A 15,050-nucleotide genomic window follows, 5' to 3' on the forward strand; every position below is an offset into this window, starting at 1 on the left:
CCCGTTGTGATGTCATCATATTGGAATAGAGGGAAGATGCTGTGCGTTGTGTAGGAAATCCCCCCCTGGGGTCTAGACACCGGTGGTGGTCCTGGTGGTGAAATGAAGATCTGGATGATGAGGAATGGCTTCTGATGAGCTCAGCCTAGGAGCTGGACATGAGGCCAGGAGGTGAAAGGGGAGGAGGAGGGTCGCAGCATCCGCCTGAAATGAAAGCTGATAGCAGGAGAGAGGACGGATTTTTTATGTGGGTTAGCGCTGAAATAAAGTGTCAAAAAATTTGTCGAATTGTAATTATTGAGAAATTGTTCAAAATATTTATANTAGGTTGACCAATGATGCCCATATCAGCTGATTACAGGGAGTGAGAGAGAAAAGGGTTGTGATTGAGACTGAGGCGTAAAGATAGTCCTCCTGATTGAGCTTACACTAAGCTTCATTTGTTTCCTTGCTGACAGTGAGATGGTCAGATGGATCTCAGTCTCATGTCTGTGTGTTCCGAGCTGAAGTCAGGACTTTAGACTGGGAGCGGGTGCAACAGTTCGCCAGGCTCAGTCCAGAGTTTGAAACCTACATGCTGGATCTATTTCTTAGTGAACCACATTTTATCAGTCTGCTGTCACCAGGCGGCTTCACAGGGAAGCCAAACCTCTGGGCGTCACTTCAGCTAGAGATATACGTTCAGCACACGTTCAGTGGAGATAAAAACATGTCACATTTTTGTTTGTGTGAAGATGAAACAAACCAGAAGCACCATAACGATCAGTGAACTATTTATGATGTTTGGTCAGTTATTTTTATGTGGGTTAACGCTGAAATAAAGTGTCAAAAAATTTCGAATTGTAATTATTGAGAAATTGTTCAAAATATTTATAAGGGATGAACAATATGCAAAACAGTTATATTGGGATTATTTTGATGATGATGTGATTTAGATTTTGTCAAAACTGCAGCTCTTGTGATTTGGATATTGCACTCGGCCAAATTGTGATTTCGATAGTTCTTCTGTTTTTCACAGTTTTCTGTCATTAACTGAAAATCTGTGACAGTGACAGACAGATGGTGTTTGTACTATTGTACTATTTTATTCACTAAACCAGCGGTTCCCAACCTGTGGACTGGGGCCCGCTGGTGGGCCACAAAGGTATTGCAAGTTGGCTGACAAATCGTTTGCAAAACAGTACAATTTTGGTGAAAGGATGTAATTATATGTATAAAAAATATATTTCTGTATTTGTATAAGTAATGCTTTCAAATGTTTAAAATGATCTTTATAAAGATTAATAATGTTTAAAAACCCCTTTCATTGATTCTTGTATCAAAACAGATAGCTGGTTAGCAAGAGGAAGAATTAAAAGGAAAGAGATGGTGAATCGACAAGAAAAATTGAGCTTTCAGTTCAGTCCTGAATGTTTGATCATTATCGTTAAAATAAAAAGTGCTCCGTATTGTTACGGGGTCGGATGTGGGCCTCCAGCATTTTAGAGATTTTCAGGTGGCCATGAGTTGGAAAAGATTGGGAACCACTGCACTAAACAATACATGGATTAATCAAACTAGAAGAGCACTCAGAGAGCACAGGATCACTGTCAAACAACTTCCACCAGACTTAAGAGAAAAAAACTCAAATTCATAGTAAATGATCCAGATCTGCTCCAAGATGTAGTGTGTTCTTCTCTGGACCAGGACCCAGCCCTCCTCCAGGCCCAGAGCGTCAGTTCAGAACGTCTTGTGAAATCCTGCTGACAAACAAACAGACAAATAATCAACAGGTTTATCGATAATGAAAATAACCATTAGTTGCAGCCATGGTGCAGATGAACTGTAGTGTGACCAGCTGGTTATTATATATCAATAATATAAACTGGGCCTCACATAGTGGGTGGGGCTTTGACTGTCTGCTCCTCTTCCTCTCAGCACGGGGTCTGACTCTGTCCCTCCTCTCTGCAGGTTCCCGCTCTTCACGGCGGTCTACCAGATCTGTTTCGAGGGGAGGCCGATCAACGAGATGATCTCCTGCCTGCAGAGCCACCCGGAGCACATGTGATCCACCTGGTGGGTCCCACAGACGCTGCTGAAGGGATTCATGTTCACACCAAGATCAGTTTAACATCAAGTTAGCCTCACTCAGCATGAAAAGATAATGCCTGTCATCATTTCACCTAAAACTAATGTGGACCAATGGAAACCAAAAACCAGAGCTGCCAGAATCCAACAGTTTTTTTTATTTGTTTGTACAAAAGAGGAAACTGCTCTCAGTCGTCGGGTCTGCTGACCTCCTCCATCCAAACGTGTAGTTTAACAGAGCAGACGTGCGTTTCAGTGCTGCACGGTAGATATTTGACACTTCTCATTATTTCCTGTATCTGTCGAAGCCGGTCTCTGATTGGAGGAAAGCATTTACAGCGATCTCCACCTTCCCCTGGCTGGTATTTTCACATGGTGCTCCTCAGACGTTGAACTCAAATCCACCAGCGCCACCCTGTGGTTAAACAGCACAAAACATCAAGCTGTTGACATTTTAAAGGATGAGTCTGGTTTATTACAACAACAATCATTTTTTGGACATTATATTGCCTTTAATCTGACGGACACAGTGACAGGGAGACGGGAGGGTCAGGGAGAGAGAGAGGGGCCACGGGTGGGACTGGAACCCGGGCCGCTGCTGTGAGGAGTGAACCTGAATGATACGCACTCTCCCAGGTGAGCCACCGGGACGTCCTCTATTACAGCTATTACTCACAGTCTTGACATCAGTAACGTTAATAAGACTGTACTCACCATGTTAAAGGAAGATTGTGGATTTGACCTTTCTGACTGTCGGTCATGTCCGGCTGTAGAAGCTCTTTGGGTCTCTGAGTTTCCTCCAGCTTCCTGAATACAAACTCATTTTACAGGTTTAAAGGTTTGTGAGTCAGACACAAACACAGACGTTAGCTCCTGAGATTAGCTGCCAGCTAAGAGCTCAGGATCAACAACAAACATGTGTTATTACAGTTTGATAGACAGCATCATGTGCTGCTGCTGTTTCCCACCACAGATGAACTAATAACATGAATGGAAGCTGAATCCAGGGCGTGGTACTGTACACGCTGCTCATTAGGACACCTGTTGGCGCAGAGCCATGATTTACTTCTTCAGATTTGGCACAAATGTCCACTTGGACTCAAGGATGAACTGATTAGATTTTAGTGGTCAAAGGTCAAAGGTCAAAGTCACTGTGACCTTACACAACCAAACCTTTTTGGCCACAACTCACAAATTCATTCACTAATTATGACACAATTGAACTAAAATGTCTATGAGGATAAAATTAAGTAATAACATTTTATATCCAAAAGGTCCAAGGTCAACCTCACTGTGACATCATAATGTTCCGCAAAAACACTTCTGGCCATGATTCAGTGATGTAACTCAGGAAGGAGAGACTGTGACCATATTTCGTCCAACTTGTCTGGTTGGCGGAGGGATACAACCGTGAGGTGGTAAATCTAGTTCTTACAGCTTTTAACTTGGTGAGTACAGTCTTATCATAACTGATTCAAATTACGGCCCCAGTTGCAACATTTAGACCCGATCAGTAATAAAGCAGAAGAGTCCTTTAAATGTCACATGACCTGGTCAGTCAGTGGGATGAAAAAGCTCCATTTCTCCTCTCAGACTGAACTCCACTGATGTTGTAAGATACACTCTGGTGACAGTCATAGTGTTTATATACAGGTTTTGCTGGTGTAGTCTGTAACTGCAGGTGTCTCCTTTATGTCTGCTTGTTAATGAAAGATGGCGCCCTCACCCTGAACCCTTATTGATAACATATATTTCCTGGTTTGTGACCAAATGTTGAGGTGGAGCCTGTGTGTTGTCACTGCGACAGTACAGTGGTCGTCAGGTTCTCACATATCAACAGGCAGATGCTGTTAATTACCTGAGACAATTAAAACTACCAGCTGCTAAGAGCCTGCCTGCAGACACCAGCATGACACTGACGCCCTGCAGTCACGTCCTGCTCAGCACCATCAGCAGTGAACAGTGCGTTGTGAAGAATAGTTACTGTGTTTCAGTATCTTGGTATTCAGATATTTTCTCTCAGGTAAACAGACAGGTGTGTTTAAATATTCATAAATCCTATTGTACATGAGAAAAGATATGGAGCTCTACAAATCTGTTGCTTCTTAAATGGGTGACATACAGTATTTATGGAAGATGATGAGTGACTTCACTAACCTGCGCTATGTTTTGGTAAACCAGCATTATATCCATGTGAAATATATCCAGTATATTTCTGAGTGTTTCTCTTTAAGCTTCCTGATTGTTGCCAACTGTCTAACTCTGTCTGACTGTATGGAGCTCATTTGTATGTAAGTGATTTTTTTGTTTTGTTCAAGTTTCCTCATAGAGCTGTTGACCAGAGTGCCACATGGTCACTGTGTGGTAAACAGTCCCAGGTGCTTCTTAATTTACAGTTTAGTGAAGTGACTGTTGCTGTTCACCTCACAGTGCAGGGTCTGGAACAGGGTTCACTTCCTCCTCACTGCTTCACTGAGCGGTGACAGCTGTAGTCAGAGGTTTTATTTCAGGGTCAGTCTCATTCTTGTGACCGTGATACCTCATTAACACCTTGAGGGAACTTCTTCAAATTAGCCACAAACGATCACAAAGGCTGCGTCTGAAATCACTCATACTCCCACTATAGTCCACTGTACAGAGAGTCCACCATTTTGTATTATTATATCAGTATACTCTATATAGTGGACGCGTAGTATCCCACAATGCATCATGAAAAGTAGTGCGCAGCCGATGGTCATGGAACAGTCCTCCTCACAGGACTCCCGCGATGATGAGTAGAGGAGTGAATGAGTGAGCGATTTCAGACACAAGCTTCTTCAGACTCAAGGATGAACTGATCAGATTTTGGTGGCCAGAGGTAAAAGGTCAAAGGTTAAAGGTCTGAGAAAGGTGACCCCACACAACACCCTTTTGGCCACAATTCAAGAATTTATAGATTCATTATGACACCGTTTAACTCAAATGTCTAATAGGATAAAATGAAGTGATGAAATTTTATATCTAAAAGGTCAAAGGTCAACTTCACAATGGCATAATGTTCTGCAAAAACACCTCTGGTCATTAGCGAATGCTGTAACTCAGGAACAGAAGGAGCGGTTGTGGTCAGATCCTGAACTGGTGACACTGACCCTGATGTCCACCTTTTAACTGTTTCGGTCTTCTGTGCTGCTGAGTATATTACCTTACTTTATTATTCCGGACGGACATGCATGTGAACTACATCTTGACTGGTTGGTGGAGGTGAATGACGTGAAGTTCGCGAGCACCGTCTCATGTGGACAGACCAGAGCTCAGATTATCTTCAGATTGGCAGCTTTCAGTTCTTACAGTTGTTTGTGTTTTCATGTTTCATGTCACAGTCCATCCTCACTGTAGGTTAGTGTTGCTCTAACTGCACTTACAGACGCACGCACGCACACACACACACACACACACATGGATCTGACCTGGTAAAACTGAAAAATATAACAGATACTATAACTATGTACAAACTCTCCACACTGTGGTTTTAGGGGTCGAAGGTCTTCACCATGAGAGAGAACTGATGTTACTTCAGTCTGATTTTGCCTTTCTATGATTTGGACTGTAACATTAGTAAAGAGGATCCTGGTGTCTTTCTGTTTAAATAAAGTTGATGTTTCCTGCCTGTGATGTTTGAGATAATGAGTCCTGGTCTGAATAAACAACTATCCTCACTAATCCTAATCTCTGGGCTCCGCAGCACATTGGATTAAATGAAATAATGACTCTCAGATTTAATTTGAGGTCTAACTACTTTTGTACATAAACCTCCAATTCTATGAGAAACAAAGTGAAAAGGTTCATATGAATTTAAATTTATGGTGATATTTTGGGTCTCTATTGACTCTTCCCATTTTAATTCTTCACATTTAGATTTACAGTATTACCCTTTACCTCGCTATTGGCAAGATGACGTATTTCACTTTAGTGGAAATTTCCTATGGTTCAATCTATTTCTGTGGCTTGAGGATGTCATGTATTTTCTTAAGTTAGAAAAGATAATATTCTCAGTGAGAGGCACTTTTTTTTCCATAAATGGAAGTCTTTCATAGATCTCCTCACACCTTCCCTCCCTCCATGCCCAAATTTCTTCTTTCTTCATTTATTTTTTCTTATACATTTTTTTCTTTATTTACTCTTTAGGTTTTCTATATAATTTTCCTTTTTTCACTTTGTATCCATTTGTTAGCTATTACAAATTAATATTCATAAGTATTTGAATGTTATATGGTTTTTATATTTGATATATTTATTTATACGTTATAGTTTAGTATTAGTATGTTATTATTTTTTATAAAGTGACAGTGTTTGTGTATATTGTGTACCTCATGGCCTGGGGGATGTTCCTGCCATTAAAAAAGGAAGACACTTGTAATCATATATTTCTATATTCATTGTTGTATCCTCAATAAAAAGATTATTACAAAAAAAAGAGAAAAAACTTAAATAAACAGACAGACATGCGGTATCGTGCCTGGTGATGCTCTGTAGCCATCTCCACCTGCTTGTTTCAGTGGCTTTTGGCCTTCACTCTTCAGTTAGTGGAACACATGCTGACGTCATGTGACTTATTTTACCATCCAACAATGTTCCAGTCTGAAAGCCTCCTGGTTGCCTCTGTACTTTTCACTGGAACAACACATGCATGTCTTTGAGGAGAAATTGTACGATTGATCACATCTTACCTTTCTCTGTGATGGCAGACTCTTCAGGCTGCTCCAGGTGTGTCAGTTCAGAACAGCTACAAACACTTTGGCCCACAAAACAAACTGGTTTTATCCTTTTAATGTTATAACATGATATTTTTCATGTTATTACTACACCAAATCTAAAAACTGTATGTGAGAATGTGAGTATGACTGTGTGTCTGTTCACCCTGTGACAGATCTACACTGTCCAACTCCCTGCAGGATTATAATCAGGTTTGTATAGAGGACGAGTGAACGATGTTTCAATGTGTCTCATCACAAGCATGAAATAAAACTTAGCAATATGAATGAATGAATGATATTAATACATTAAGATGATAGTGTTTACCATGTCAGAGAGATTGTACAGGTAAAATAAACTTTGGAGTACCTCAAAGGATAGAATATTATTCATTTTAATATCTAATCACTTTAAGCATCAAAACTGTGATCTGGCTGAAGATGAATGAAAAACAAAAATAACCTCAAACTGGAGCTTGTTTTTCTTATTTCTATATTATAATCTTTGTGCCTCTTATAAAATAGAAAAAACACATTTCTTTAAAACATGTCACTGATGAGCATCTGACCCAGATAGTGGTAGAAGTGGTGTTTTACAGATTCAATACAAACATTTTATACAAACCACAACTTCACAATAAAGCCACCATCAAAACTGATGGTGATCAAAACTGTTGATTTTGTTGTACAAGGTGGAGCCATTTCAATTGTAAGCAGTTGAGAAAGATTATATCATCTTCCTGTAAAACAATAGTTCTATTGTTAGACAGACAAACAGCAGTTGCCAGAAGCAGCTCAGGCTGTCACTGATTGTCCTTTCACCTGTTTGATTGGTTCCTTGTAATATTACTAAAAATTATGTTTTTTCTCTCAAAGTTTTACATTTTTAATTCTTGTAATATTACGACTTTTTTATTTAAATATGAATTTTTCTTTTAATATTACACCTTTATTCTCATAATATTATTACTTTTTTCTTTAACTATGATTTAATTTTCAAATTATAACTTAATTCTCGTAATATTATGACTTTATTCTCGAAATTTCAGATTTTTTTTTCCTCAATGTGACCCTAATTCTCCGTGGTAGAAATAGCGTTTTATTGCATTAATTAATTGATTAATTAATGCATTTATTTATATATTTAATTATTTATATCTGTATTTATTATGGCATGTTTGGTCCTCCATAAACATCTGTCACTACTGGTCTGCCGCCACACTCCAGTCCAGCCGGGGTCACAGAGTCCGGCAGACTGGTCAGAGGAGACACCGAAGAAGAAGAAGAAGTAGAAGGGCGGTCCGGAGTGGACTAAAGGACCTGACCAGCAGCTCCATGGTGAGAGTGAGGGCGGAGAGTCACCTGTGTGGTCTAATAACACCGTTAGTTGTAACCTGCGAGCAGTGAGCAGGTGAACAGACTAGCCGCTGACAACTGGAGCAGCCTCTCTGCTGGTACCTGACATGCTAACTGCAGGAGCTAACTGGAGCCATGTTTTGTTGCTGTCGTTGAGTAGAAGTCACAGAGAAAACAGCCTGAACCAACCAGAACTAACCTGAACTAGCCTGAACTAACCAGCGAGGACACTCCAGCCTCTGCAGGGAGGTTACGTGTTATCTTGGTTAGTTAACTAGCTGTTTAGATTAGCTGATGGTGGGTCATCTAAAGAGCTACATGCTAACGCAGCAGCTAAAAACAAAGCAGCCTAAGCTGCTTAATCCTGGACGTTTAGTTTCAGGTGCTGTTATCACCATGGTAACATTAAAGATTTAATTATCTGTGTGGAGCAGGGTTATTAATTTCCCTCTGACGTTGGTTTGAACTAATAATAACACTTGAAGCTGGTCAGACTGGTGACACTGGTGAATCCTCCCTGTGACACAGGACCGTTGATGGACGGGCTGCTGACGCCATGATTTAACGCTCCTCTGCTGACAAACAGCACCAGCTATGTCTGTCAACTCCCTCCTGCGATGCACCATCAGGTAACACTGCTGAACATGTTGTGAGACCGACCTGAGTGTTATCTGCAGCTGTGTCAGCTCCAACTTTTAGCTCAGGAAGCGCTGAGGTTGACATGATGATGATGATGATGATGATGATGATGCTACATGAAAAGTAATCAGGATCAGTTTGTCAGTGTCTGTATCAAATGTCATGGAGATCGATTCAGTGTTTGTGGTACAGACATAATAACTGATCAGATGACTCAATATCACCATGTGTTTAACAGTAACTTTAAAAAAGCTAAAATACTATACACATTCTGACCTTTATTATTAACAGTATAAAACTTGCCATGCCTTATTAAAAGCTCCAGATGGTCTTGTCCGGTCCAGTTTGAGCTTTAGCTGCTGCAGACTCCTCCATGTAGACTTCAAAGGACCTCAGTCTCTGTTACTTGTATGACTGAACGGCCGCTTTGTCGACTTCCTGGATGGTCACTGGTGTGACCCAAATATCTAGTCCCAAGAAAATCCACCACCAGCTTCTCTGTCTTGTTTGTGTTGAGCTGGAGGCAGTTCTACCAGAACGCCGTGCTTCATCAGATTCCAGTGTTCATCTTTATCTATAATAATAAAATATGGATCATGGATTTGACAATAAAGGAGTTTATGTATGAAACACAAGCTAAAATGATTAGTTAATCTTTAGTAATTAATCAAATCAAAATGCCAGATGTTTGTAGTTTAACAGCCTCACAGTCAGAGGATTTTTAAATTTTCACTCTCACTGTTACAAACTAAAACTCAGGATTTAAACTGTAACAGGAAACTGGACAATCACAGTTTGAAATAAGCAATAGAGATAGATAGATAAGCAATAGATTGATTAATAATCAAAATAATCTTACCGCTAACTGTGACAATACCCCCCCCACCCCTGACTATAGTCCATTAAGGAGATCAAATGGTAGAGAATAATAAAGTAGCAACAGGAAGTGACAGAGAGAAATAGGTCAACGTTCACCTGTAGAGGAACAAGGTAGAACAAGAGGGAGGAGATCACTGATCTGTATCACTAATACTTCATCTCTTCCTTCTCCACTCTAGATGGGATGGAAGTATAAACGGTTAACCTCTGTATCTCCGTCTGTGCAGGCTGAAGAGGAAACATGTGGCCACACATCTGGCCCAGCTCAGAGCTCTGTCAGGGGCAGATGCGGTCAATGCTCTCAGACCTTTTTATTTTGCTGTCCATCCTGACTTCTTCTGTCAGTATCCCAGAGAGCGGGTACGTCTCTCATGTGATTGTTTAGCAGTTCAGAAATGTGAATGGATGTCATACAGTTTAACTTGGCAGTGATTTGCTGGTGGAATAGTTTGTGGAAGAGGCATCTTCACCCCACTGCGTTACATTTAATTTTACAGGAAGTGAATGAGAACTCATTAAAGAGGCTAAATGGCTACCTGGAGAACCTGCAGAAGCCTGGGTCAGTCTCAGTTCAGCCAATGAAGCTCACCTTTTATGTCAGGGACACAAAAGACAGCAGTGACCTGCAGCCAGACCTCCTCACCTCAGGTACAGTGTCCATTCTTATTGCTCATAATATTTTTGTAGTTGTGTTTTTAGGAGTCTAAAATCTCCTGCCTGGTTCTCAGGGTTCCGGTCAGTGAGTTTCACCCTGCACACAAACGATGTATTGAGCACAGTGATGAATGTGTTAAAGTCCTGCAGCCTGCCTGTGGAGCACATGAAGGGACTGAAAGCAAGAGCAGAGACAGCTAAAAGTCCACCTGAGGCGGGGGTGCCTTTCTACAGACCCATCAAATGGGATAAGAGCTACTATACCTTCACTGGCTTCAGGGACCCTGAGCAGGAGCTGCAGCAGGCCAGGAGGGTGGAGCCTACACTCAGGTGAGAAAGACCGGACCTCAGCTTGCAGCTACAGCTGACGCACGTGCAGTGACTAATGTAGAGCTGTTTATCAAACCTCAGTACAGACAGGGAGCATCAATTATTAGAAATGGTTCAGCTCATTACTGCCCTCTAAGACCACAGACTGCTGTTCAGGTATATGGGGAAGTGTGTGATATACTGTAAGTGATATGGTCTCAGACTGGATTCCTTGTGTGGATCCACTTGTTGATTTCAGTCTCCTCAGAGTGGGTTCATGTTTCCTTTTCTTTGTCAGTTTGTGGCTGAGAAACAACGAGCCTGAGGCGACAAAGAAGCACAGTGCTAGTCTTCCTCGGAGAGAGGAGCTGAACAGACTGAAGAAGGAGCTGTGTCACAGATTTGATCTGGCTGATATCAGGTACTCTGCTTATTCCACTGAGAAAGTGCTGTGAGAGCTGTTAACAACATTTAAGTCTACCTGTAGTCTACCTATAGGTGTGTACTCACCTGTCTGAACATTATGCTGAGCCTTGTTCTTGGCTCAGTAATCAGCAGCTGAGCAGAGCCGGTGTGCTTTGGTTTACAGAATTGTAAAAGTTATAATAATAGTAAACATATATGACTGGGACTGTTGATCTTTAATTAAAGGCTGTGTACATGTTGCCATGGTGATGTGTGGTGCAGGTGGCAGCGCAGTTGGGGAGTCGCCCACAGGTGCTGTCAGCTACAGAGTCTGAGCCGACTGTCCCAGCAGAACCCTGAGGCCCTGATCAACCTGCAAGGTACAGTCTCAGTGAGGAGAGGGCAGCTGTGCTAACATCTGACTGTGCTAACATCTGTCTATACTAACATCTATCTGTGCTAACATCTGACTGTACTAACATCTGACTGCTTACATCTGTCTGTGAAAACATCTATTCATGCTAACATCTGTCTATAGTAACATCTGACCGTGCTTACATCTGTCTGTGCTAACATCTGTCTATAGTAACATCTGACTGTGCTTACATCCATCTATGCAAACATCTGACCGTCTTAACATCCGTCTGTGCTAACATCCGTCTGTGCTAACATCTGTCTGTGCTAACATCTGTCTGTGCTAACATCTGTCTGTAATCCATGTCTCTAATCTCAGTCTGTCTGTCCAATCGTAGCGTATATCACTCTCCTTCAAGGTTTCATATTATCAACGACAGCAACAAAACCATGCAATAAATTATTGATAACAATTTATTTTTAATTAATTATTTTTTTCCACCAAACAATGTAGTTCTTCAGTGACATCTAGCAGAATGGTTGCCGAGCAACATAGAGACACAGCAACACACAGGAAAGCATGTTAAAGAGTGTGATTATTAATATTTATCTGAATATCACCGTTAATTGTGCCGTTGTTGAAGTATTGGTCTCCTCTGTGCTGGTACAGGTGTGTGTGAGACTCTAGACAAGTGTGTTTTTAATTGTGCAGTGACAGAATTGAGGACATTGCTCTCTTCTCTCATTGTAGTTTGGGCTCCAGTAAAAATTGCCCCAGTTGTCACTGACATGGTTCCTCTGGGCTCAGCATCAGAGAGTTTCACAGCTTCCCTCTGAACCATGGTCCACTTTCTCTAAACGGACTTTACTGTCCAACAGCAGCTAAACAGAGAAGTAAAGTGTAAAGCTGGTGAAAACTTAAATCTGTTCCTCCACCTCCTCTGCAGGACACACCGTGGTGTTTGCTGACCAGTCAGGAATGAACGCCTCTGGACACGTGATGTTGGGAACCATGGATGTTCATCACCAGTGGACCAAAGTAATGCAGCTGCAGAGCTCCTGCTGTCAAATGACCCATGTGCGTCCCTCTCTGTTGTCTGACCCCTCCTCTGCCTGTATCTCCAGCTGTTTCAACAGCTGCCCAGCTATCGCAGCCTGCAGCAGCAGACAGACTGGCTGAAGGAGAGGATCAGCCTCCTCCTGGGTGGCACTCAGGTGGTCCACTTGGAGAGGCTGGGACCAGTTCAGCCCATTGCAGAGCACTACAGCACCCTCAGCATCTTCCACAAGAACCTGATGTCCCGACGGCTGCGGCTGCACCCCAGGAGTCTGCAGGGGCTCACCATGCTGCTGGAGAAGTAAGCTGTCACATCTTGACTCACTGCTGTCAACTGTCTATAAGATATAACTTGTTGTTTGTTGTCCGTCGCAGTGACCGTTCCAACCCCAGTCTTCATGAGATGGGGCACTTCATCATCCCCACCAACTGTGACCCCCCCAAGCTACAGGTCTTCCTCCAGAGCCACGCCCCCGAGGCCAGAGAGCGCACCCAGCGCAGAAACCAGTGAGTCCAACATACCACGTGATTCTTAGTATAAAGTCTTGGAGTTGGAACCTGATTCCTAAACCCTGTTCTCACTGGACTTGTATTACCCAGAATCCTCATGGTTTTTCACAGAGGAGACGAGAAAAAATTTTTTTTTCTTTCTCTGAGACTCACAGATTTACTAATAGTTATACATTATTGTAAGAAATATTTTGTTGATGGCTGGCAACACTATAAAGACTTATTGCCACAATCTTTTAAAATAAAAGCCTCAACCTCTTGGTTACTACGTCTGGGTCTGCTTAACCTTTTGCCCGTGTCTGTAACTGTGTGCACTGTGCATGCTGACTGCTAACTCTGCACTGGTGCTAAAACCTTAACTTTGCTAGTTAAAAAAACACATATAAATCACCCAGATCAAACCTGTTACTTATTATCAACTTTCACACGTTTAAATGGAGAAAATTCTCATGTTTCAGTCGGTAACTGTCCCAAAATGTTTTTGATTTTAACGATAATGTGCAGCCCTGACTGTACAAGTGTTTTTGATGGAACAAAAGTGACCTGTCACTGACTCTGACTTGTTTGTTTGTCCAGGCTGCAGGCAGAGGAGGAGGCTGTGGTGCAGCAGTGTCTCCAGAGTCTGTCTCTGAGGAGTCTGTCCAAGGAGCCCAGTGTCAGCTCAAGTCAGATGATCCTGTGCTGTAAGAGGCTGGTGGAGCAGCGCTCCCCCCTCATGCAGGGCCTCCACGTCTGCATCTCTCACTTCTACTCAGTCATGCAGGACGGGGACCTGTGTCTCCCCTGGGACTGGAAGAGCTGAGCTGGAGAGACCCGGTCTCAGCTGCAGGATTTGACTCAGTCCAGTATTTTTAGCAGTGTAATGTTGAGACAGCAGGTAAACTGTTTATTAGATGTCTGCAGGTCACAGCAGAGTCACACCTGTCACTTCTCAAGGGAAACCTTTGTTAGGCGGTTCATTCAAACTGACCAGTGTGGGCTCATCCAATCAGAAGCACTTTATCCTCCCGCTGGAAAAGCCAAATAGAAGCGACCGCAAGCTAAACAGGTGGGAACCAGAGGCAGAGGTGCAATATGACTGAAGCAGTTTTCAGACAGGGGCTGACGCATTGTTTGACAAAGTCAGTATTTATTGTTGCTGTGTGACGTGTACTGAGGAAGATTTAATAATGGTTCTGTTAAAGGTTCAGTCTGTGAAATAAATGAAATACTAAAGCACCACATTCAGCCCCTGGGTCAGAACTGGTCATCACTCTGACTGACACAGGAAGAAGGTTCAGTTTGCTTCAAATGAACTGATGTGTAGAAGAGACAAGAAACACACCTGACCAATCACTGCAGAGAAAAGGGATGACTGCCACATGGTCTGTTTCACAGGATTCAGTTTCAGTGGTGTAGGAGGAGGTTTCAGAAGGACTTCATTTGAAGCACACTGATCCCCTTCAGTTCAGTATCGCTGCTGTGGGAGAATCCAATTCAGGTTTTTATAGAGCTCAGACTATACATGTCAATATAACTAATTTATATGAAACTGACTGAGGGGGGGCCTCATCACTTCAACATTAACTAACCTTCTACAGTGTCACGGTCTAAGGTGGATCCAGCACCTGAAACCTTTTTGTGTCAGAGACTAACCAGGACTGGTCTTTAGAAACACTTCCTGTTAACACACACACACACACACACACACAGGGAAGTGGAGTTCTCCTGTGATCCCAACTGTGTCTGACATCACTCCATCATTCACTGCTCCCTGTAGAACGGACTCAGTATTGAGCAGTAAATTGAGATTTCAACATCATCATCACCGACGACTGTACAGCTACAGCTGTGCTTTTAACATCTATAAAACGGGGGTCATCGTGTCCATGACATGGAGACAGAGGGTAGAGAGCAGTGATGGAGAGATTTCAGACACAGCCTCACATCTGAACTTTGTAATGATCCCACTGATGTGAAACACTGATTCTTCTCTAATAAAAAAAAGTTAATTTCAGACTGGACTGATCATTCTGACGTTCACCTGACTCTGACTCTCAGTAACACCTGAGAAACTCAGTGATAAAAATGTAAATTAATAATCTCTCTAC

At 42.2% G+C, this 15,050-nt stretch overlaps 2 protein-coding genes across 4 annotated transcripts in view; both read left to right on the top strand.

Moving 5' to 3' along the window:
* The window catches only part of gpd1l (glycerol-3-phosphate dehydrogenase 1 like), a 13,220-nt gene extending 9,832 nt beyond the window's left edge, over positions 1-3,388 (top strand). Inside the window, exon 8 of the mRNA XM_022753459.1 lies at positions 1,951-3,388. Within this exon, the coding sequence (XP_022609180.1) occupies positions 1,951-2,047 (97 nt within the window). The 3' untranslated portion in view covers positions 2,048-3,388. The remainder of the gene's footprint in view (positions 1-1,950) is intronic.
* A 4,691-nt stretch (positions 3,389-8,079) lies between these two features.
* Positions 8,080-15,043, top strand: tcaim (T-cell activation inhibitor, mitochondrial). Of its 3 annotated transcripts, none has more exons than XM_022753361.1 (11): positions 8,080-8,135; positions 8,682-8,782; positions 9,899-10,031; positions 10,169-10,319; positions 10,400-10,655; positions 10,933-11,055; positions 11,286-11,419; positions 12,341-12,432; positions 12,519-12,751; positions 12,826-12,957; positions 13,537-15,043. In XM_022753361.1, exons 2-11 carry the CDS (start codon positions 8,748-8,750, stop codon positions 13,760-13,762), a joined length of 1,515 nt encoding a protein of 504 aa, XP_022609082.1. In that variant the 5' UTR covers positions 8,080-8,135; positions 8,682-8,747; the 3' UTR covers positions 13,763-15,043. The 3 variants fall into 3 exon arrangements, with proteins under 3 accessions (XP_022609082.1, XP_022609085.1, XP_022609083.1); XM_022753364.1 differs by having other exon boundaries at positions 11,322-11,419; XM_022753362.1 differs by lacking the exon at positions 8,080-8,135 and adding an exon at positions 8,191-8,251.
* The last annotated feature ends 7 nt before the right edge of the window (positions 15,044-15,050 follow it).

The sequence above is a fragment of the Seriola dumerili genome, unplaced genomic scaffold (assembly GCF_002260705.1).
Source record: "Seriola dumerili isolate Sdu_G_001 unplaced genomic scaffold, Sdu_1.0 BDQW01000191.1, whole genome shotgun sequence".
In the NCBI taxonomy this organism is placed as follows: Eukaryota; Metazoa; Chordata; class Actinopteri; order Carangiformes; family Carangidae; genus Seriola; species Seriola dumerili.